At 35.2% G+C, this 24871-nt stretch overlaps 2 protein-coding genes across 6 annotated transcripts in view; one reads left to right on the forward strand and one right to left on the reverse strand.

Annotated features, from left to right (window-relative positions):
• Nucleotides 1-968: 968 nt before the first annotated feature.
• Nucleotides 969-14562, reverse strand: LOC112045739 (dnaJ homolog subfamily C member 22). The gene is made up of 7 exons (XM_052890848.1): nt 14082-14562; nt 9882-10029; nt 8843-9047; nt 7786-7929; nt 6952-7075; nt 4629-5042; nt 969-4427 (listed from the first exon to the last, which is right to left on the reverse strand). Exons 1-6 carry the CDS (start codon nt 14337-14339, stop codon nt 4818-4820), a joined length of 1104 nt encoding a protein of 367 aa, XP_052746808.1. The 5' UTR covers nt 14340-14562; the 3' UTR covers nt 969-4427; nt 4629-4817.
• Nucleotides 14563-15681: 1119 nt separating this feature from the next.
• The window catches only part of LOC112045740 (JNK-interacting protein 3), a 48281-nt gene continuing 39091 nt past the window's right edge, over nt 15682-24871 (forward strand). For 3 of the 5 annotated variants that reach the window (XM_052890843.1, XM_052890844.1, XM_052890845.1), the window contains exons 1-7: nt 15685-16378; nt 17632-17787; nt 17964-18111; nt 19156-19272; nt 20203-20273; nt 23841-23997; nt 24523-24558. In XM_052890843.1, coding sequence (XP_052746803.1) covers nt 16046-16378; nt 17632-17787; nt 17964-18111; nt 19156-19272; nt 20203-20273; nt 23841-23997; nt 24523-24558 — 1018 coding nt within the window. In that variant the 5' untranslated portion in view covers nt 15685-16045. Of the gene's footprint in view, nt 16379-17631; nt 17788-17963; nt 18112-19155; nt 19273-20202; nt 20274-23840; nt 23998-24522; nt 24559-24871 lie in introns of all 5 variants that reach the window. The other 2 variants (XM_052890846.1, XM_052890847.1) reach the window with 1 other exon arrangement.

A 24871-nucleotide genomic window follows, 5' to 3' on the forward strand; every position in this document is an offset into this window, starting at 1 on the left:
CCTCCCACCAGCCAGACCTGGACAAATTAAGAAAATCTCAATCTGCCCAGCCGGGGATCGAACCCAGGACCTCCGTCTTGTAAATCCACCGCGCATACCACTGCGCCACGGAGGCCGTCAAATATATTGAATGTATACAAGGCCAGTTAGCACTCACAGTGTTCTAGCACTTTATGGTCTTAAAACGTAAAACAAGATAAAATTCTGGAAAATATACACGATTTCTGCGTACTGGTCGCGCATTCGTGACACTAATTCAGTGAATAGTTTAAGAAAATATACAAGGCTAGAACTGAATAAAAACATAAACGCACAAATAACAAAGATATTAGTAATTTTGTTTGGTCGCCCATACAAATCTAACGATCATTATGTACTTTCGACGTCATTAATTCGTACCATTTTGTATGGGGCGTTTTACAGGAATCCAAATGTGGCAGCGCCGCAAATCGGACCCTTTAAATCCCTGTAATGAAAGTAATGATCGCAGATACCCTGTTACTTTTACAAAATTGCTTTACTATTAGCCCTTTTTTTATAATGACACTAATTGATATTATACATTGGGTACATTATGAGCCGTGATATGACCTATGCCTATGCCTCTAATTTCGGAGGGTGTGGGTTCGAATCCGGTCCGGGGCATGCACCTCTAAATTTTCAGTTGTATGCATTTTAAGAAATCAAATATCACGTGTCTCAAACGATGAAGGAAAACCATCGTGAGGAAACCTATAGACCAGAGACTTAATTCTCTGCGTGTGTGAAGTCTGCCAATCCGCATTGGGCCAGCGTGGTGGACTATTGGCCTAACCCCTCTCATTCTGAGAGGAGACTCGAGCTCAGCAGTGAGACGAATATGGGTTGATAATGATGACATTATGAGAGATGGCGAGGGATACATTATGAGGGATTGCGGTTTAAGACAAAGGGTGTATAAAGGTCATACTTAAGAAAACATCTTAAAAGTATATAATTATTTATTGTATACAAATAATTGAGACAACCTACCGATAATAAGTACAAATGCACATTCTGTGCGTGACATTAGACCAGATGCACAGACTTATTTGTAAGACATTAGATATACACATATAATGTAAGTACATCTAAAAGTTACTGCGTCACCTTTAGTTATGGCGTGTGATCTAAACGCCTAGTGGCAGTTTGATACTGTTACTGTCACGTAACGTAAACGCGAACTTCTAAGGAATTGAAGGCGCCATCTAGTGGCACTACTGTACAACTGTTTCAATTCCATATAAATTCGCGTTTACGTTAACGCGATAGTAGTATGAAAACACTCCTACTAGGCACACAGTAACGTTTTAGGTGCAAGCCAGTCTAACAGTATACAATTTTTTTTAATAATTGAGCTATTGAGGCTCAGAAAATGGAAATTATCTTAAAACTATTAAGTATAATTAATGAATATGGACGGTTCTTGGAGGCCTAACACCAATGGCATCTCCATTGAGCAAATACTTAAGTACATAATATATCATTGATTTAATATAATATCCTCTATAAAGAATAAGTGAATACAAAAAAAAAATTTGATTCTCTTAACAAAATAAATGCAAACAAAATAAACATAACATGTCAACGACTCGCCATACATTTGGTATTTCTATAAAGAATACTACTAAAGAAAACTACAATAATACATTTATGTAAGTAAGAGTAAATTAATAATATTATTCGATTGATCAACAACAATCATGTCAAAATAACCTAATTGAAGATCCACATTAGAAAAGACTTTCACCCACCTGTTTATTGGATGAAATGTTTTATATCCATTCATTTATTTAATTGCTGTTAACAACAATAATACATTCAGCCATTTCTAGTGTACATAAACAATTCTTTTTATATGTTAACAATTTAATTTTTTAATGACAGTTTGCCAGGAGATTTCCAGGCATCCTACTCGTAATATAATTTTGACAAATTAAATTTAATATCAAACAATTTTCGTTAACAAACAGATGATTGAATATCGTTTATAATTCGGATCAAAGACTATAGGAAAAATAAATTATTGATTAACTAGATGAGAAAATTAAATAAGTAATAAATGCATACATTACCTCAGCAACATTTATCAAAATATTGGGAACTAATTCACCAATTAACCAATAAAAAAATAGTTAAATTTAACTGTGAATACGTTAAAGACTTTAAATTGAATAGAACAAAAACCTCCTAAAATAAAGTCTGGCGATCGCAGTTCTAGCATATAACCAATAATAATGTTTTTGGACAACAACGAATGTATCTACTGTGAGTGTATTTTTATGATGCTAGAGGTAAAGTGAACTTTTTTTATAAACTACTAAATAAATATATTAACTCTTGATGCTTTAGAGAATTGACTATAACACAACCTATAGCTATGCCAAAGTTTGAACACATAATGTACAAAAAAATAGAACTACATACATTGTAGTAAAAAATATAAATCAAAAAGACAACATTCAAAATTTTAATAATAACGATCGGTTTTATTATTATTTTGAAAACTTCATTGTTGAAAATGAATAAAATATGTAAAAATCTATAAATGAAAGAAAAAAGTTTACTCAAATAATATGATTATTGCCGGGTGTCAAACTTTGGCTAATAAGACAAAGTCTATATAACTTAACTATTTGCGAAAACGTTCAATATCTAAATTGTTTACTCTATGAACACACGCAAGACGTCTTTTTCAATAACTTAAGAGCAACGTCACGTCAATCATTTTAGAAGAAGCGCCTGTGGCAGCCAGACATGCCTAAAAGTGTAAGCTCCTACGAGTACCATAGTAGTGTTGTAAGTGTGGAAGCCAATAGGGTAGGTGACTTATATCAAATTTAATATAAACAATATTAATTTCCTGTAGTACACAGTACTAGTAGTTAGGGTTCGAAATATATTGATATCAATTAATAAAAATTAAGGATTTCATAGAGAGATTAATTTAAAAATTGTGTTTTTTTTTAATTTTTTAAACGTCAAGAACGCTGACGTCCATTTTGTGACGTCACGATGTTATTTGATGTCACCTAAAGGAACAAACGTCAAAATAAATATTGATTAATAATTTTGTCAAACACCCCTTTTTGTTAGGGTTTAGTGACGTCATGAAACAGTTAAAATATAGACCATTAAGGCCGATAGAGTTTTGGCTCGTATTGCCAAAAAATATTTAAATTTGTAACTTTTATATCATGTCTTTAAAAATATAATATTATTCTTTTATCTAGTAGAACGCTAATGAACAATTTAAGACCCTTTTAAAAAGTGTCGACTAGCCACTAATATGAAGTTAGGTCAATAGGCTAGTTGACACTATTTAATGGACTTAAATTGTTTATTATCGTTTTACTAGATTGAAAAAGAGTATTATATTTTTTTGAGAAGTGATGATTATGACATTACGAGCCAAAACGCCTGTCGGCCATGATGGTCTATATTTCAACTGTTTCATGACGTCACGTTAAAAAATCCTTTACAAACGGAGCGTTTGACAAAAATATTCGACGTTTGGTACATCAAGTAACATTGTGACGTCACAAAATGGACGTCAGAGTTTTTAATACATAAATATATGAAGAAATACATGATTTTTAAACTAAGTCTCATAAGAAATCCTTGACTTTTATTAATTAATATAGATATATTTCGGACCCTTATTCTGTACTTACTCTTATGTACTACACGAAATTAATATTGTTTGTATTAAATTTGATATAAGTCAACTACCCTATTATGGAGTGTCGTGGCTTAGTCATTTGTGTTTGATGACTATTGGGTTCAATAATATAGATTGTATTATTTGGAGTTGAGACAACCTAAAGTTAGTTCAATATATACTCAGAGGCACAATTATCCGCCCACTTTAATATACTCGCGTTATATTAAATAGGGCGGATAATTATGCCTCTAAGTATATAATGGTCTGACAGAAGATAAGCCAATACACAACTAGCTGGGATTTTCGGTTTGACGAACATTATTTATATTTATATATATATATATATGTTTTTTAGAACTTTTGACGAATAACCCAACAATTAAAGAACTTACAATTTCGTGAAATATGAGATTTCAAATTTTTAAATGAGATTCTATGTTGCTATTCTTTGCACATCACAAAAAAACAATTTTGTTTTAATTTGTATCAAGAGTTGATTGTATAATTGTAAAGTAAACATATTGAAGATGACTGATGAACCCCAGTTGGTCCAACTTACAAGCCGGGACTTATACATGTTTATATGTTTATACAACTATACATACTTCAGACAATGCTGCCTAACTAGAGTTAGCCGACATTTTTCGGTAGAAAAAAGCTTGTATCAACAATTAATATAAATTGTAAAAGAAAGTAAATATATTGAAGATGACTGATAATAATCCCAGCAGAGTTAACAATTGGCCTAAATCACCTAGTTTGTCCAACTTACTTGCCGGGACCTATACATGTTCACATACATGTTTACAACTATACATACATCAGACAATGCAGTCTAACTAGAGCTAATCGACATTTTTTGGAAAAAAGCTAATTAATGTAATTGTAAAAGAAAGTAAACGTATTGAAGATGACTGATAATACTCGTAATCCCAGCAGAGTTAACCTAAATCACTGAACCCCAATCGGTTTAACACGTTCGCTGCGGCAAAAGGTCAATTGACCTCGTACGAGATTACGATACGAGGTCGATAGACCTCGTACCACACCACAAATTTCTAGTCACGAGGTCAGAAAACCTCGTAATCAGTGCCGCAGCGAACGTGTTAATTTATATGCCGGGAACTATACATGCTTACATGTGAATGGGCCCGTCAGAGACGGAGTTGTCCCGCTTGTTGCGCGAGAACCGCCGGTGTTTCCCGACGGAGAGTATCTCGTACGCCTGCTGGATCTCCATGAACTTCTCGGTGGCGGCGCGCAAGTCCTTGGCGGCCTTGTCCGGATGGTTCTCGCGGGAGAGCTGACGCCAGCGGCGGGTTATCTCCTGCTGACTCGCGTCAGGCCCGACACCTAACACCTGGTGATCAATAAAATCGTTTTGGTAAATTAAAAAAAAAATACCGAATTCATACTTCAAAAATGGAAAATCTATATCATCCAGCTGTATATAAAAATTAACCGAAAAAGCTACATGTTGTATATGACGTGGGTACCTAGAAATGGTTAACTGCGAATTCTCAACCACGATTTTCTATGCGCATTTTCGACAAATATTAGATGAAAGAAAGAAAGAAAATATATTTATTACTACATTATGCCACACATCACAATTATTTAAGAATAATAATATGTGGCATAACCTAGAAGAACCTAGAGCTTTGCACATAAATTGTAGAGCGTACAAAGAGCAACAAAAAAGTATCTAGTCAATATTTTCAATACGGAGAAACTCTCAACGGAAAACCCAGTTATTTTAAAAAAAAAACTGAATTCCACTCTTTTTTTCAAGATGGCGGAATATGCACACAGGAATTCAATGTTAGATAGCCCATTTATCGAGGAAGGCTATAGGCTATTCCTACGGGATCGGGAACCACGCGGGTGAAACCGCGCGGCGTCAGCTTGTACCAATATAAGAGGAAAATATCGAAAATACTTTGGATTTTGATGAAAATTTGTTTTTTGCGCTGTTCCTAAATTGGTGTATACCTAAACCAACAAAAAACCATTATATGCGTTGACAGAAACATACATGAATTCGTATGTTTAGATGCTGGTATAGACTAACTTATACAAAAAACTGCAATTCTGACAATATTATGGATTTAATTAATAACCTACTTCTTTCAAGTTTAGTTAAGTCAGACGAAAAATAACATGTCATCAATTTGAATACAGCAAGTACCTAATAATTATTTTCCTATAGTACTTATTTGATAAAGAAAAGTATTCATTGAATAAATTAATTATTTTGATGATAAGAAACCTGTTATTCATTTTTACATACTTTAATTTTATAAAATATCTATGTTGTAAAAAAACCTGACTATTTCGTTTTCTTTTCTTTTATACAATTCTTTTTTATAATATAAAAGCTAAAGGTCACTATTTCGAAATATCGAAAACCGCTTGAAGTTGATATTTGGAACGGGTTTTTTTTTAATTTTTATTCTTTTCAAGTTAGCCCTTAACTACAGTCTCACTTGACGGTAAGTGATGATGCAATAAGATGGAAGCGGGCTAACTTGTAAGGAAGAGGATGAAATCCACACCTCTTTCGGTTTCTACACGACAACGTATCAAAACGCTAAATCGCTTGACGACACGTCTTTGCCGGTAGGATGGTAAATAGCCACGGCCGAAGCCTCCCACCAGCTAGACCTGGAGCAATCAAGAAAACCTCAATCTGGCCCAACTTGGGGGTAGCATTGATCAAAATCCTTTCTTAGCGGATGCCTACGTCATAACATCTACCTGCATGCTCAGACCAATTATAGAAGGACCTGTATCGCACCCATAGTCACGAACAAAATTGTCTGTCAATTTCTGAAGAAATCGAGCTTAGATTTGGTATATATCTTATACTAAAGTAGAAGTTTTTGCCCGTTTTTTCCACAATTCAATTACACAAAAAGGTATTTTTACGGAGCTCTTTAACCGACGAACACGATTACAACTATTTAACATCGATACTATAGAGACAGTTTCTAATCGCATTAGATCGTTGATCATATACTTTGACAGAAAAGGAACGTCTAGCGAGGCAGGTGCTATACAATAATTGGTCTGAGACCTGCATGCCAAACAGCCCGATGCGTCCAGTGGTTTGGGCTGTGTGTTGATAGATCACTAGGTCAGTGAGTCAGTCAGTCAGTCAGTCAGTCAGTCACCTTTGAGTTATATATATTTAGATGGTGATAATAATTAGTCGAAAACTTAAAATTAAACTTACGACGGTTCCAACAAAGGGATTAACAATCGCTTACCTGGTAAGCGTTCTGCTCGTCCTGCGGGTCGCAGAGTTCGACAACCTGTTTCCAAAGCTCGTACCAGCCGTGGTGCTGTACGAATTGGTACACGTCGAACCCGAACTGCTTTACATCGGTCCACCTGTGACATAGCAACGATATATAACTCGTGCGCTTTAACTTGACAACTGGCTACCAGACACATACATACAAACATAGTACAAACATCATTCGAACCAGATGTTAAGTTAATCCGCACAAGCTGTACAAGCTGCTTTTTCCGACCGTCGATTTAATAGCAATAGACTCTTCAATCAACATCATCATTATTCTCACTGCTGAGCTTGAGTCTCCTCTCAGAAAGATAGGAGTAAGGCCAATAGTCCACCACGCCAGCCTAATGCGGATTGGCTTACTTTACACTTGTAGAGTTAAGAAAATTCTGTGGTACGCAGGTTTCTTCACGATGTTGTTCCTTCACTATTTGAGACACGTGACATTTAATTTCTTATAATGCGCACAACTGAAAAGTTGAAGGTGCATGCCCTGGACCAGATTCACCCACATCCTCCGGAAAACACGAGTGGAGAAAAGGTGTTAGTTAACTGGCAAAGATGTCCATAACCCTAAAACAATCAGTCTCAAGTCTAAGGATTTGCTCAAATATTCGCCCCTGTGTGGAATTCGCGGAGAATAGGGATATATTTCTCCCCAAATTTATTTTTCTCCCTAAATTTGAGGAATTTTGCTTACTTTTGCGGTGAATAAGGACAATAGGCATTGGCAATGCTAATAGCGACAGCACTTCGTTATACTACAATACGTTAATGTGATAATAAAGTATTGACATACCATTCACCATAAACGACTTGTTTCAGTGCCTGGTAGATGGGTATTCTCACTCCATCTGCATCCGTGAATGTGTCATTGAAGTAAAGAGAGCTCGCCCAGAGAGACAGATAAAGGGTCGCGCACACTCCAAACACTGCCAGGCGCCTGTAAATACATCAATATAAATATAACAATACTGTAGCCATGACAGTATAAATCGGTATATTAAATTGGTTGTAATGACAACAGTTTTAAACTGCTTTGATGGTCCTATGGTTAGTTTAGGTTTTAAATCACGAGACCCAGGGTTGGGCTATGAGATACTAAGATTTCCTTTCTTCTTTAAATTTTCTTTTATAAGTCTCACAGCTGAGTTGGGAAGTTGGTGGCTTTACACCCATGCCTCAGAGAGCATGTTAAGCTGTCAGTTCCAATCACTGTCAATAACACCATTTGTTCTTTTTTTAGTTTCTCATTATTCCTGCAATCTGTTGTTATACATTCAGCTGGATTTTAAGTATTTTAAGGCGTGTTAGGTCCAAAAAAATCCAGTGATTTGTCCTAATAGTATACTGTCTATTTCATGACATCTTGTAGTGCCTTACAATCATGGTGCTGTCTTTTGAGCATTTAATATCTTAAATGAGTACATAGAAAAAAACGAGTATTGAAAAAATTTATGTAATTAAGACGAAAGAGCGCAAGGCAAATTGCAATTTTCAGTGATACAAGTAAAATAAACTGAAATTAATATTGCAATTTGTGAATTGTGTTGTTGTGAAGTGTGTTGTGTTGGCAAGTCTGTTGATGACACTCTCACGATATGCGGGCGACGGGAGGAAAGGACTGTGCGGGTGTGAAGTCGTGCGCGCAGAACATCGCTATACTCCTCCCGGTCCGCGCAGACCGTCGGAAATGTTACAAACTAATTTGCCAAGCATAAAGTGTTACGAATTTCAGAGGTCCAGCAGCAAACACTGAATAACACTGAATGTGTAAATCCGCCACTGGATAGCTCAACAAAGGGTCTATGTCTGATAGTAGATGTCCATCGGCTGATATAATGATGGTGACTTACTTGGCCACGTGACGTTTCTGCCGTGGCGTTCGCCGCCACTCCTTGGAATAGGAATCGAAAACCAGTGCCGCCGCCAAGACCATGATTGTTATCCACACGGTCTTGTCATAGTAAAAGTAGCGGATGGGGTACGAAACGTATGCTGCAAGGAGAGGCCACTTCAGGCCGCCTTTCTCCCGACCAATGTTTCCCACAGCCCATACACCTGAATAAAATAAGACATATATATAACTAGCTCACGCCGCGCGGTTTCACCCGCGTGGTTCCGGTTCCCGAAGGAGTACGGGCATAATATATAGCCTATAGCCTTCATTGATATATGGGCTATCTGACACTGAACCACTGACCATTAGTTCCAAATATTATCAAGGGCTATATTGTTCAAAATTAATTAATATTGTGCTTTTTCAATATAATGTTTATAGAAATACCTTCGAAAGCATTATATTTACGTTTTTTAATTGTTGAGATGCCTTTGCCCAGCAGTGGGATGAAATTTAACTATAAAGCATGTAATAAATATTATGTAATTTAGATTGTAAAGGCTTAAATAAATAAATAAATAAATTGTTGAGATGAATATATTAGTATTCCATGAATTCACTGTGCAGGTGTCGGGTCCATCTTGTCACAGAGAGAACAACTCTGAACAGAGTCCTGGACTTGTGACCAATGGGTGTAGGATAAAGGGTTAAGGATATCCTCGAGAATTGATTAACACACCCATTCTCATGTTAATTTCCCTGCCTAGGCAAATTTGGAACGATCCTATTAGAGAAGCTTTGGATCCCCATTCTAATATAGAACCCCCTTAAGCAATAGATGCATAATAAATTTAGGCAATATCTTTTATTGCAATTACATTTCTAGATCTTCGACAAGTTGTTTGGCAAAAATACATTAGATATTAATCAATGTCTAGAACACATATTGAAATTTGATAAATGTTGATATTATTTGAAGCTTGTTGATCACACAGTCACAATTTTTAATTCAAGAACTTTTTTTTGAAAACTCATAAAACAGGCCAAAGACTTACCCAGACTAGCAGCCAGAGGAACCAACCAGTTGAGAAACTTGACATTCAGGCCCCAAACCTCATCATTGGGAATAGCTGATGACACCAAACTTGCCCATGTATAACCAACAGCTAACATGCCAGTGAAACGATTCAAAGAGAACGGAGGCTAGAAATGTAACATACAACAAATTTTAATATACACCATCAACCTATATAGAAACAGATCCAGCAATTTTACAAAACAGTTTCACAGTACAGACAGTACATCATAAATTACAATGTGTTATGCAGAATTTGAAAACAGTAATCTAAACATACAATTTTGAGGCAACACTAAAGCCACACTCGATATAAATGATTATCAACAAACAAAATAAAATGAGAGTATAAATTACTAGTCATTTTACACCTAATAATAATTTAACTAGTTCCTAAATTAATGACAGATTAATAAGATTAGAACAATTAGATATAATTAATCTTTTGAATAATATTTTATTAATTTTCTGTTCTGCCTTAGGTTACTTATCATAAGAGGAGATTTAAAAGCACAAGCCAATTTTAAAATAAAAAAGAAATTAAAAAAGCTGTGATAGCTTAGTGGATACATCCTCTTTGTTTGATTCAGAGGGCATAGGTTTGAATCCGGTCTGGGAAATGCACCTCCAACATTTTAAGAAATTAAATATCATATATCTCAAACAGTGAAGGAAAAACTTTGTGTGGAAACCTGCATACCTGAGAATTTTCTTAATTCTCGTAGTGTGTTAAGTCTGACAATCTGCATTGGGCCAGCATGGTGGGCTATTAGCCTATTCCCTCTCATTAGAGAGGAGACTCGTGCTCAACAGTGAGCAGAAAATGGGTTGTCAATGATGACGATCATACACTGAATAAGCTGTGGATTAGTCTACTAGATAGTTGTTAAATACCATGCCATGATGCCACAAAATAGAAACAAAACATGTAATTTATTTACCTTCACCTATAAGATCCTTTTCCCAATTGAAAGTCTTTGAAAAGAAAAAGATAAACAATTTAGTTAATTTACACATTAATTAAAAGGGTTGCTAAATATCAATCCTACGACACTTTTAATTATATTTAAGTGGAGTAGACTGATTAGTCTAAATATTTATTTAATTTTAAATCATAAGTAATTACTTATGAATCATCATATAAATACAAAACATTTAAAAACCCTTTTACAATTTTACCAAGCCACCCTAATACATTAAAAACTAAAGAAAATATTAAATATACAGTCTATAAAACCCACACTACTAGAATAATCTATATAAAAAATAAGTGGCAAACTTATTTAAATATTATCAACAATATTATAATACAAAACCAATTTAACAAAAGCAACTTATAAACAGTGTCATAATCTTGTTATGTGTTTGTTCAAGGTTTTGAAATAGCTAATGGTGTAAAATATATTTAGGAATAAAATATTTTAATTATTCTTACATGAGGTTGTGATATACATATTAAATATTTTATTTTTATAAAAATGTATGATGGCTATAATTGATTCAATATTGTGTCATAATTGTTGATTTCCTCATCAAACATTGTTCTCAAACATTAATATTGTAGTGGTGTTTACCTTTAAATAGATTTACATTTTATTTATGTACTTCTTGCATTTATTTTTAATTATTGTAATATTTGTACATATGTTATGTAGGTAGACCAAATAAAGAGAAAAAGTCCTAGTTTTATGTAATAGAATAAAGTCAAATGTTTATTATGTACTTGTAGCTCAATTCAAAATGTCACTAACACTTATCTCAAAGATGAGATATGATGAGCTGAAAGATTTATTGATCTCTTGAATAAACAGATAAAAGATATGACATTGTTTATAATATGATTTCTTTTGTAATAGATAGGGAGCCAGGGATAGCCAAGCCTTTGTGATTTAGTCCTAGATACATAACATTCTTTTATACACCTCAGTGTAATGGTAGAATAAAATACTCATGCCTGATTTCAACCTGATTATATTGATAATATTTGATGTTTTTAATTTATTTTATGGAATAATAAAACTTAAAATGAGCAATTCATTAATTTGGGTGTAATTTACTTTTCTAGCAACAATTTAATGTTTTTTTATAAATTTAAATACAAAAATTTAAATAAAACTCAAAATATAAATATATTTATGTTGTCTTGTCTAACTTCATACAGTCTGAAAAAGTCAATATTTTGTTTTTGCATTCTACAGACAGGTATTTTTGCCTTTGTCTTTCATTTTAGTTTCTACAGACAGAAGGCCTATTTCCTTTTCATTGTGGCATGTTTATTATTTAGTGACTTTGAAGTGAGTTTGTGGCAGGAAATTACTGTCTCACACTAAAGTTGAATAGAACAGACAACAATGTATATAAAATGTTCTGAAAGATACAGATGAAAATGTTATTACTCATTTTATGTATCTAGGGTTAAAACAGTCTCATAGTTTGTCAGCCCATATAGGAAGGTATGGTGGATTGGGCACCTATGGAGTGTAGACTGTGGTGGCTGATTTATATAGAGATAGGCTTGAGTTATCATAATATTTTGGCTGTACCGATTGAGGTTTTCTTAATTGGTCCAGGTCTGGCTGGTTGGAGGCTTCGACAAAGGCTAGTTATCACTCTACCGACAAAGATGTAAGTGATTTTGAACCTGCTACTTCAAAAAGCCATTGCAGCCCAAACCCCACAGTTTCTGTACTTACAATTGTTAGGCAGACCAACTTTCAGCATTTATAAAGTGATGGAGATATTATCACCACACGCTTTTATACTAGAACTGATATTTAGTTATTTAACTCAGATAAGATTGAATGCTAAATCAGTAGGTTTATTCTGACAAGAGATTACATAATGTTGTGTCATATTTAGTAAATCATTCAATCTTATCAAAATACAATGAGAGTTAGTAATAAAAATAAAACTATATTTCAAAGATATTACCCACAAACATTCTATCACCCCCAAATACATATACCATCTCCTTACTATGTTGTGAGTATATAAAATGTATAGCTCTCGTAATGAATAAAACGTATACAGTTGTTACCAAACACCAAAGCCAATATTTAAACTCAAAAAATGTATGGTCGCACCGAGAATTTCAAAGAAAACCCAAATTTGACTTATGATTAGATTTAATATTAGAAACTACAGCTAAGTTACAAGTGCCTGTTTACTCCAAAGTTGGGAGTAAGTGTTAAAATAATTATTACATATTGTGAAAGAGTAAGCGACGCTCATACAAAGGAATGAGGCCGAACAATGGGTGCAATCTTGCACTTTTGGCAAGGGCTGCCTCGTGTAACACTCAGGGCGAAGTCAGTGTTTTGTAACTATACAAAACATTTATAAACAACCAAGTTTATATTAAGTAGACTTATTGAACAAGCTGTGAGAAACATAGATTTTGTATCTGCATATATACATAGTTCAGCTGATGGGCATTAGAGTTCCATGTTCCTGGAATGGCAACCATGCAATGAAAAGCATATAGTTGTTTGGCTGAACAAATGTTTGTGCTCAGCAGTGGACATCCATCAGCTGAAAATGATGATGACCTGCTGGCCAATTCACTATTTTGGTCTGTATTTTCAACCTATTAAAATAAACATCAAATTAATTGACCAATGTCATGTACATATCTACTAGTAGGCACTGTATGACATTTGTTACATAGAATCTCAAATTAGTTTAAGTCAATTAGCATATACGTCAAAGATAGTGAATTAGCCTGCTGCAAACATACATTGTACCTACGGTACAAAGACTCGATGATCACTGTCATCCGGCACAGCTCACGGAACTGACAGAAGATTAGATGAAAAATTTTCAAATAGCTGTTCTCTGCTTAACATTGGGAACAACTTTTGTGAGCCGTTATTATGAAAAATAAATGCAGTCTATACAGTATATATGTTTCTGCCTGCTCATATTAAGAATTAACCTGGTTTGAACTCGAAACTATTATTATTTGCTATCCCACTGTCAGATTTCAATGCTATTTCTCCAACATCTGCCTAGCTTCATCATGTTCCACTAAAAGGAATACTTTGTGGTTTAACTTATACTTAACGTTGAATGATAGCAAATTTAACTTCTAATATCACAGATTCATAGCTGGTCAAAAATCGGAGAAACACTATCTAATACCAGCCCAAGCGATACTCAAACCAAACACTTTGTTACTTACCTTCTTATTCTGGCGCATCTTTATCCCCAGTTCCTTCAAGTGCGTCTGATCTTCGTTGGTATCTCTCACATAGCGCGGGATGTTTACGAGGTCAAGCAACCAGCCTCCGTATCCACCTAAAGTGGTCCACCACACGAATGCTTGGAAATCTCTACCTAAGTAGAAGTGATGCAACCCGTATATCCCACCGATCAACCACAAAATATACGTTTTTAGAAGAGATTTTTGCGTCTTCATATTGGGCACCTGAATTGCCATCTTGGATTTTCTTTAGCAAATTGTAAGAAACAAAATTATACTCTCTACCTTTTAACAATTTGAAATTAATAAAAAGTTAGCAAGGCCTGCAAATATATCTCTATCGGCTACTACTGTTCAGACTCGAAAGTTTTCTAAAAGTAAAAAGTTTGATTTGACCCCAAATTCAAGTTGCTAAAATTCCGCCAATGTCAACGTAGTGGAAAGTGGAAAAGAAAAAACCACAGATTATTAGGGAAAAGACATCACAAAAGTCACAGAACCTTATTAATAGTATGACAGATGACAGGTTGATAGACAGAGAACATAGAGGAATTAATGCCCCAAACATGCCCGTTGAGGTTAGCGCTGCTATCGCGCTTTTAGTCATAGAGGAATTAGATTTGTTCTTAGACTAGGTATTATCTCTTATATATAGAAACCTGCCTCGCTAGATGTTACCCACCTGTCAAAAGTAAAAAATCAACAATCTACGCGTTTATAAAAACTGTTTCTATAAAATCGGTGTTTCATTGTTGTAATAATTTTATTATGAATAGTGTCAATTTGTGTAGTTAAATGGCATAAAAAACGGCCAACAACTTTTAGTTTACTATAAAATGAAGTTACGTTTCATTTATACGTATTTTTAATTACTTATATCAAAATTGTAATAATAACAATATTTTTAAATAACCGCTGAATACTAAAAAGTAACTGTAATTTAAAGTAAAAACCCTATGTTGTCGCTTTAATTTTTGAAATATGGTCTTACGATAACATAGATTATTTGTGAGATGCTTGCTCGAAATTTATCGCTTAATATTCTACAATAGAGTCATAATAAAATATAAACATTATGTAGTTTAATTCCTAGTGAAATAAAAAAAACGTGAGCCGTCACGGGACGCCTGGCTTAAGTGAAACATCTCATCAAGGAACATACATCTCACTCTCTAAATTATCACGGTCAGACTTTTTACAGAAAAATAATTTTCACTACTCTTGCTCAAAAACACTGTCATATTACCACTCCACAGCGGGGCTAAACAAGCATTTCAGCATCTAGGGGATAAAGTAATTTTGTCACTAATATATTTTATATTATCAATAAACCCGTAAAAAGTAATGAAAAGTAGAGTGCTTAACACGGGTAAAAGAATCAATTCCTACTTTGACTATAGCCTCCCTAGCTACGCTTGTGCGTCTAAATACCTCGGAAATTGATTATTTCCACCCTCGGTTAACAATCTACTAATGTTGAAAAGTTTGTGTGCGATGCATCTCCATTTCTAATTTCTCTATGTCCTTCCCTTAGCCGATAATTAATAAGTTCTAGCGAGCCTAGTTCGTCTGAGGTTGTAAAAATACTCTATGCCCGGAAGTGGTTCAAAGTGCATAGATTAGAATAGATTAGAAACGTCAATCGTTAATCGAACTATCGAACTCACTTTTTTCCTTCAGCTGAGAACATCAAAAATACGTCAATCAAACAAATGGTGTGATCGTACAGTTTTTTCTTCCCTATCTTCTTCTACCTATTTATAAATTTGCTTATACAAAATACTCTATATAATAATTGTAATGCCCGCACTAAGGATTAATTAAAACTGAAATAATCCATCGCGTCATCGTACAATATTGTACACAAAACCATAGATCATGTTTTCGCGTAAAATTCATTAGTTCATTAAAATTTATATCCGCGAGTTATTTAAAACGACTCAATGATGAATTTCGACGACAATTCGAGTAGTGGGTACGCTACGGCGGAGACCATATACGGGACCCACGAAGATAGCCATGTAGTGATGTCGGAGAAGGTACAGTCGTTGGCTGGCAGTATATACCAGGAGTTCGAGAGGATGATAGCACGCTACGACGAGGACGTGGTGAAGACCCTGATGCCGCTACTGGTCAACGTGCTCGAGTGCCTGGACTCCGCGTACCAGACCAACCAAGAGCACGAAGTGGAGCTCGAGCTGTTGCGCGAGGACAACGAGCAACTGGTGACGCAGTACGAGAGAGAGAAGGCGGCGAGGAAGCATTCCGAGCAAAAGGCGAGTTGCTAAATATAATTACTTTTTGCATGCATGCAGAGGACCTTGATTGAGTTTCCTTTGTTAAACAAGGTTATCCTAGTTTTAGAATTTTTGTGAGTCAGTGAACGTTCTGTTTTGTTCTGAGAGTGTTTACCTTTGTTGTGTTAACTTTATTTGTAAAAGACAAGCACTAAGCAATACTGCATTTAAAAGTTAATATTGATATCTATCCATTAAATTACTTTAGAATGTATTAGAACATTTACATTGTGTATAATATTCTTAGTGGTAAAGGTAGTGTGATATTTGTGTATAACTAACAAAAACAACATTTTTTTTTAAGGTCACAAAGTCTTAAATTACTTAGTATTTAGTGTTTAAAACTCATAAATATAATAACAGAAAGATAGTGTCATACAAATAATGAGAGTGTTAAGTGTACCTAAATTAAAACATGTGTTGTGAACTAAGACAGTAAATCATTCTAATTTTGTAATTGAACTGTGAGCTGCCAAGGATAATGAACAGATTTAGACAATGTGCGATCCATTGTGTTATATAAATCTCAAGGTAGATATATACATCAGAAATGTTGACATTCAAACCTGTTTTGTTTATAGACAGAATCTATTATAGTCTATTCCACTATCAATACTATATAAATAAATTTGAAGTGTCTGTATATAATTTCTGGAAAACTGTTTTCTCAAGAGCCTTATAGCTATTTACACAATATCAAAACACAAACAACCTTTTTTATTTGAAGTTTTTGTCTGTCTGTCTATCTGTTTGTCCAGGCTAATTTAATTTTACAACCTTGGAGTTTAATATGCTCCACTTATTTGGAGCATATTAAGAACAACACTAATTGGCATTTACTAGTGTAGTTAATTCCAATTAGATGATCGAAAAATTAATATTGTAGTTTTAAACAATATACAATACACATAAATAAAATTTAATTGATCTGTGATTTGAAAATAACTGTTTTACTAAGTTATTTACACAAAATCAAAACACAAACAAGCTTTATTATAATTTTTGTCCATTTGTACTAATCTTTGAAATGTCTAAACCGATTTTAATAGAATTTTCAATTCATTTAAAAAAAAAATCAAAATCGGAGTTGTGTCTGAGGACTTTCAGCATATGCTTGTTTTATGTATTCTTTGACTCCATTATATAGGGTACTTTACAGCATTTGTGAAAAACTGAATATCATGCGGGCAATGGTTGTTTGCTAGTAGAAAATAAAAATTATTTTGTTACAGTTGTTGGAGTCAGAAGATCATTATGAAGGGGAACGAAAAGACCTAACGGGACGTCTTGAAGCTCTCGACAGCATTGTCCGAATGTTAGAACTGAAGCACAAGAACTCTTTGGACCACGCCAGTCGCCTTGAGGAAAGGGAGAATGAGCTTAAAAAGGTAGGTTCTATTTATTATTTGTTGACAGTTTTCATTGTCTATGTGTCTTTTATGTGTCTCAAATTTGTGTATGTATGTTTTGTCCACAAATATCAAAGACTAGTAATTACATTGTTTTTATTAATTATACTTTAACTTAGAGAATTATACTTTAACTTACTCATATATACCCACAGGAATATTCAAAACTTCATGAGAGATACACTGAGCTGTTCAAAACTCACATGGACTATATGGAACGCACCAAACTACTTCTGAGTACTGCAAGTGACCGTAGTGAAGTAAGGGGCAGGTTGGGTTTGAATCCTGTAGGCCGCTCCAGTGGTAAGTAAAAAAAAACTGTTCTTTGTGATGAACACTATCAGCAACCTACCTAGCCAGACTTTGCTTCTTTCTCCCCCTCCTGTGGGCTTAACATTTGACCAAATAATGTAACTCGTGAAGAGAAATGGATGTACGTCAGCCCTATTGGCTGCCATTTCCTCATAGCCTCAATAGCTCAACGGTAGGAGTGGTCGGACTCATCACCGAGGGGTAGTGGTTCGATCCTCGCCCCGTTAGCCTATTGTCGTACCCACTCCTAACACAGTCTTACCCGACTTATTGGAGGAGAATGGGAATATTGGTCATATTTAAAAGGATATGGCAAATATTATTTAAAAAAAAAATTGTTTATTTCTATATGCAACTGGAAATATTGCTATCTTTTTCAATCACCATTTGTATCATTAAAAATAAACAGGGGTGTGATTCTACTATTTTATACTTGTTGAAGAAGTATTCGCCTATTACAAGTTAAAATTGGAACTTTAATGACAACACCTACTTACCAACTACAAGTTTGTTACAACTGCTCTGCTGCAGTTGGTATTAAGGTCCACCGGAACTAGACAAATTTTGGAGTAAAACTGACTGTGGCCCTCATAAGAAGGATCAAAGTCAGTCAGCGAGTGATGTAGCAAGCTATGATAGTTTCTGTGAGATTGAATCATGAATGAGGAGATCCGCAGAAGAACCAAAGTCACTGACGTAGCACAGAGAGTCTCAACGCTGAAGTGGCATTGGATACACATAGATTGAGGAGCCAATAGACATTGGGGTCCCAAAGTGCTAGAATGGCAACCCTGCTTCAGAAAGCATAGTGTTGGTCGAACCCCCACTAGCTGGACTGGTGGAGAATATGAAAAAATTGTATTGAATAAACTCAAAAACTAATGGATCAATATTAATAATTCTTTCACTAATAGAATCCTACATTATCAGCGTGTAAGATACAAGTATATTTCATCCCCACTGGTATTCCTTCGAGTGTGGGAACTATGCGGGTTAAACAAAGAGGTTCTAGTAATTTCATATGTATGTGTCCAGGGCCTATCTCATTCGGCTTCGCGTCGCTGGAAGGCTCCGTGCATGCGGTGGAACAAACTGAAAGCATCCCGGGCAGTCCTGTTAGCCTCTCCTCATCACCGCCCTCACCTCCCATCGGTAAGTATCCCTGTTTTTCTATAAGTACCGGCTCTGCATCAAGAGGGCGCATTGTAACTATGACCATTACCTATCTTATTATTATTCTATAATCCGGCCCTCTTGCAAAATCCGTTCTTAGCGGACGTCTACTAACTGTAAACTACCTCCCTGCCAAATTTCATCTTTGTACATCAAGTGATTTTCGAGATTTCATGTAATTCTTTCAAGGGTAATTGCATATGTTTTTATAATAAACTGCCACATGAAACTATAGTGCATGTTAAAACTCTGGTGTTAGTGATTATATAAACAGTAAAAAAGTTTCGAAATGAAATGCTTTCTATGACTTACTTGGTTTTAAAGAATAGGTACTGTAAAATAGTCATAATCAAAGAAGGCCACAAACATTGAACAACATGAGAAGAGTTGTAGTGGGCTCTTCTCGCACGGATGCGCGTTGAAACCCCCGTAACTTTAATTTTAAGTTTCGATTTTACTTATCACCATCTCATGACATAACCTGACATTTCAAAGATGCTTGTAAACTAAGCCTATTTGAAATAAATGAATTGGCGTTAGTAATTCTGAAGCAGCCTTTTTTTTGAAGGAATTTACCATCGCTTTAGAGTGTTTAATTCCTGGAAGTTTTCTCCATTTCCTTTCCATTATGAATTCATAACATAAACGAATTCACTATCGCATTTATATACTAGCCAACGATTCGCAGTTTTACTCGCGTAGTTACCATGAGAATACTATAAAATATAGCATATGATGCTCACGAGTAATGTGACATTCTAGTGATAAAAGAATTTCAAAATTGGTTCAGTAGATTACCCCATAATACCACAAAGTTTACTTGTTTATAATTTATAATATTAGTATAGACTCCATATGATTGTTGGAGTATTTATTTTTTAAATATTAATGTTACATTATTTTTTGTAGGGTCTGAACTAGCTGCAGTAAGAACTGTAGAGAGGGCTCATCAAACTGATCCCATCACTCAGCAAAGCCAGGTAAGAGCATTGTATTATTTATAAAACGTATTTAAATTTTTAAATTAATTTTAAGCAAATCACACAAGTAACAACACATTTGAACAAAGTTAATAGATTGGAAGTCTGCAGTAGCCAGATACCATAATCAGCTCAATGCTGAGCACGAGTCTTTTCTCAGAATGTGAGGGGTTAAGCCAATAGTCTACCACGCTGACCCAATGCGGATTGGCAGACTTCACCCACGCAGAGAAATAAGAAAATTCTCTGGTATACAGGTTTCCTCACGATGTTTCTCCTTCACCGTTTGAGACACGTGATATTTAAATTTCTTAAAATGCACGTAACTACACTAAGCCCTAACCCTTCTTAATCTGAGGAGAGGAGACTCAAGCTCAGCAGTGAGCTAAATATGGGTTGATAATGTTGAATGATGAGTATGGTTAAAATTCCGTCCCAAAGTGGACAAATCGAAGTCACATTGTCCTGTCGAATCTACATACATAGAAAACATGTAAGTACATGGTAAACAGGTAATTTTAATTGATAATGTCCTGTGATAAGGTTATCATGTATGGAATCATCGTGTGATAGGACATTATAGTGAATTAGTTATATACATTGTTATCTATACATGGTATAGAACAAACTATCATCTGAGTTGAGCTGTCATCAAAAACGCTGTCTTATCCCTTGAAGATGTAACAAAATAATACACTGTAGTATTTGTCTTTTATAGATCTACATGAATCCGCGATGGACATATACGTAGGATAACTTAATTCTTTAACAAATTAAAACCCCGAGACTTAGGAAACTTAATGTGCTTAACCCTCGGGAAGCATGTAAAGCCGTTCATTATCGTTCATCATTAGCAACCCATATTCAGCTCACTGTTGAGCACGAGACTCCTGTGTCTGCCAATCCGCATTGGGCCAACATGTTGGACAACATTATGTTAACGAATGTTCTAAACATGTTCTATGTGTTGTAACGTGGTGGACTATTGGCCTAAGCCCTCTCAGTTGTGTAAAATATGGGTTGATAACGACACTAATACTAGCGGACGCCCGCGACGTAATCCGCGTGAAACCCTACCCCTACCCTACTCATAACCTATCCTACTACTCTACCACCCTAGTCCTACTTCTATCGTACCCCTACCCTATCCTACCTCTATCCTACCCTACCCGTACCCTACCTTAAATATCCTATGTCCGTCTCCTGGTTCTAAGCTACCTCTCCACCAAGCCCTATTTAGCTAACCTTCAAATTTTTATCATTATGATATGGCTTAAAAATAAAGATTGAAGAAAAAGTTAGTACCTCCAAATCTTTTCTCTTACTGGAAGGGAGACTAGTCTACAAACCCTGTCGTGCTCCATTTTATTACCCGACTGCTTCAGAAGGAGGGCAATGTTTTATAGGCTGATAATGATGGTCTCACTTAATATGGACTAAAATTAAAATATAAATATGGAAAAATTATTCAATTGTATATCTGCTTTGTTGGTCTAGTGGCTGACTAGTGGCTACAGATCGTGAGGTCACGGATTCGAGTTTTGGGTCAGGGCAATTCAATCTGACTGGTGACTGTACTTTAATTAATAAAATGTTTCTAATATACAGTTTGAGATATTTCCTTTGTAGATTTAGAATACGAGTATAACTTTAACTAGCCGTGACTTAATCCACGTGGTGCGTAATCAAGTGTGTCTGTATGATTTCAAAATATCTTTTTTTTTCAATTTTTGTCTGTGTGTTTGTCCGGACTAATCTTTCGAACGGCTGAACCGATTTTAATGGAACTTACACTGGAAGATAGAAGGGGTCGTGGAGCATATTTGGGCCAGTTTTTATCTCGAAAAAATACATGGCTCCCGTGGTATTCGAGAAAACTAAATTTCACTTAATGAAGTCGGTGGAGCCGTTAGTTGATAATATTTTATTATCAAATTTACAAAATTCAGCGAACAGACAAATAGGAATATAAGGATATGAACGATATGTATTTGCCGAATTTCTGACAAATCCGTTTCAGTTTGATTGAGTAAACACAGCCAAACAATTTTGATCAAAGCTAGCTATCATATTTTATTAAGGATGCGATACTAACACTAGATTCTGTAATCGTAAACGACACATTAGTCACAGTGTCGAAACACAATGATAATACTTCAAGGAGCGGAAAAGAAAAAAGAGTTTTTGAAGTGTAAGTAAGTAACGTAACGCGTTACGGAGCCACTCTGTCTGGCTTCCCTTTCTCTCACGCATACGGCAGCAGGTTTAAGTTCTGTCGAGCGTCCTGATACGCATAATACCTATACTAATATTATAAAGCTGAAGAGTTTGTTTCTTTGTATGTTTGGTTGAACGCGCTAATCTCAGGAACTGTCCTGATTTTAGTGAAATTTCTTTAGTGTTAGCCCATTTATCGAGGAAGTCTATAGGTTATATATTATCCCTGTATTCCTACGGAAACGGGAATCACATGGAAACTGCGCGGCGTCATTCATTATAAAACGAAAACAAAGGATTCCACGTTTAGATTGCATATTATTCTCTATATTATTATTACATTATTTTCATTTTAAGTACATATTGTTTATATATGTAACTCACTACTTAATAAGAAACAACAAAAATATAATACAAATAAACAATCTCCTTTTCCTATAATTCGCTATATTACATCCGTCTTTATCACATTCACAACACTCTGAATAGTGTATCGCACTGAATTTAGATTGCGAGCACTTTAGTGGACGACTGTACACGTATGCGCACTCCCTTACGATTGTCATCTCTCTGTTCTGAGTGAAGAACTGCTCTTGAGACAGTAAACGGCACACCGGTAGTACACCTTTGCTGCTGTTGCATTCCTTCAAATAATCACTTTTCAAGTTGTGTGATAAACAGTTTGGGCTGTTCATCGTAGAACACTGGTAACATTTAAGGCTGTAACTATTGGATACAGTGATCAGAAACACCGCGATATTGAAAAAGTATTTCATTATTTTCCCTTTTGTAGATGTTTAATGACATTACATTTTGTTACGATATTTGGCACTGTCAATTTTATGTCAAATTGTTTTTTTTTCTAAATTTGAACGCAAGTGGTTTTCTTAGCTTGTAAAGTCTACTATGAAGGTCGCTTACATTTGACTTGCCTAATTTGATTGGATTTACCTAAATTAAAAACAATTTACGCGCTTCCGCCAACTCGGAAAATACAAAGAACATCGTATTTATTTAAATAGATATAGGAAATATCCTACTTCCTACTAATACTATAAACGCGATAGTTTGCATGGATGTTAGTTTGAATGTTTGTTTGGATGTTTGTTACTCTTTAACGCCACTACTACTGAAGAAATTAGGCTGAAATTTGGAATGATTATAAATCTTACTCTGGATCAACACATAGGTCTTTTTTTCATTCCGGAAAAATCCATGTTTCCCGCGGGATTTGTGAAAAACTGAATTCCACGCAGACGAAGTCGCGGGCGTCTGTTAGTTATTCTAAAAAAAATTAAAAAAAACCCGCGCCTTCGAGAGATGAAAATGGGAGTTTTGTTTAAATTGCAGGCAACGTCACCAGTGGCGCCTCCAAAGAGTGCTTCGACCACGGGCAAGTCTCAGACGAAGAGCGAGAAACGCAGCGGCAACACCCTGTATCAGGAGCTGGCTTTCCACGATACCGAGGCGAACATGGCCGAAGGCGACGATGGGGCCGATTTCACAGGTAATCTTCATCATTGTCAGCCTATTTTAACGGTCCACTACAAATCTAGGCCGTGATAGCCCAGCGAATATGACCCCTGCCTCCGTGCGTAGGTTTGACTCCGATCCAGGGTATGCAACTCTAACTTTTCAATTTATCTAATGTGCATTTTTAAAAACATAGTGAGAAAACCTGCATGGCTGAGAATTATCTTAATTCTCTACGTGTTTGAAGTCTGCCAGTGTAGTACACTATTAGTCTAACCCCTCTTATTCTAAGAGGAGACTCGAGCTCAGCAGTTAGCCGAATATTTGTTGATAATGATGAATGTATCTCATTACACACATGTCGTAATGTAAAGTAAAATGCACATGTGCCGTGCAAGTGGGTACGACAATAGATCAACGGGTTGGGGATCGAACCACCACCTCTCGGTGATGAGTCCGTCCGCTCTTACCGTTGAGCTATTGAGGCTTTAATTTGACTAAGCCGTTAATCTATTGACGCGTTTAAATCGCGTATTTTTAATTGTTATTTTTTTTTCAGGAAGCTGGGTGCATCCTGGAGAATACGCATCTTCGGGTGAGTTATATATTTGCTACTTGGTTTCTTCATGAATTCAATGATATTATGCTTTGATTGGACAGATCATGGAGAAAAAACACTATATATGTATATAAGTTTGTTTATGCCCAAGCTTTTTGTGCATTTTCTCGTAAGTTTTAAAATCATTTCATTTAGTCATTTTTGTATTATTTGCATAAATGTAATTTGATCACATATAACTAAAAAAATTTATAAAATATGTTACTTCCTCATAATGATGCTTTCTAATGGTGAAATATTTTTTTTTATCGGTCTACTAGTTTTTGAGTTTATTCTTTAAATACAAAAA

Source organism: Bicyclus anynana, chromosome Z (assembly GCF_947172395.1).
Source record: "Bicyclus anynana chromosome Z, ilBicAnyn1.1, whole genome shotgun sequence".
Classification (NCBI taxonomy): domain Eukaryota; kingdom Metazoa; phylum Arthropoda; class Insecta; order Lepidoptera; family Nymphalidae; genus Bicyclus; species Bicyclus anynana.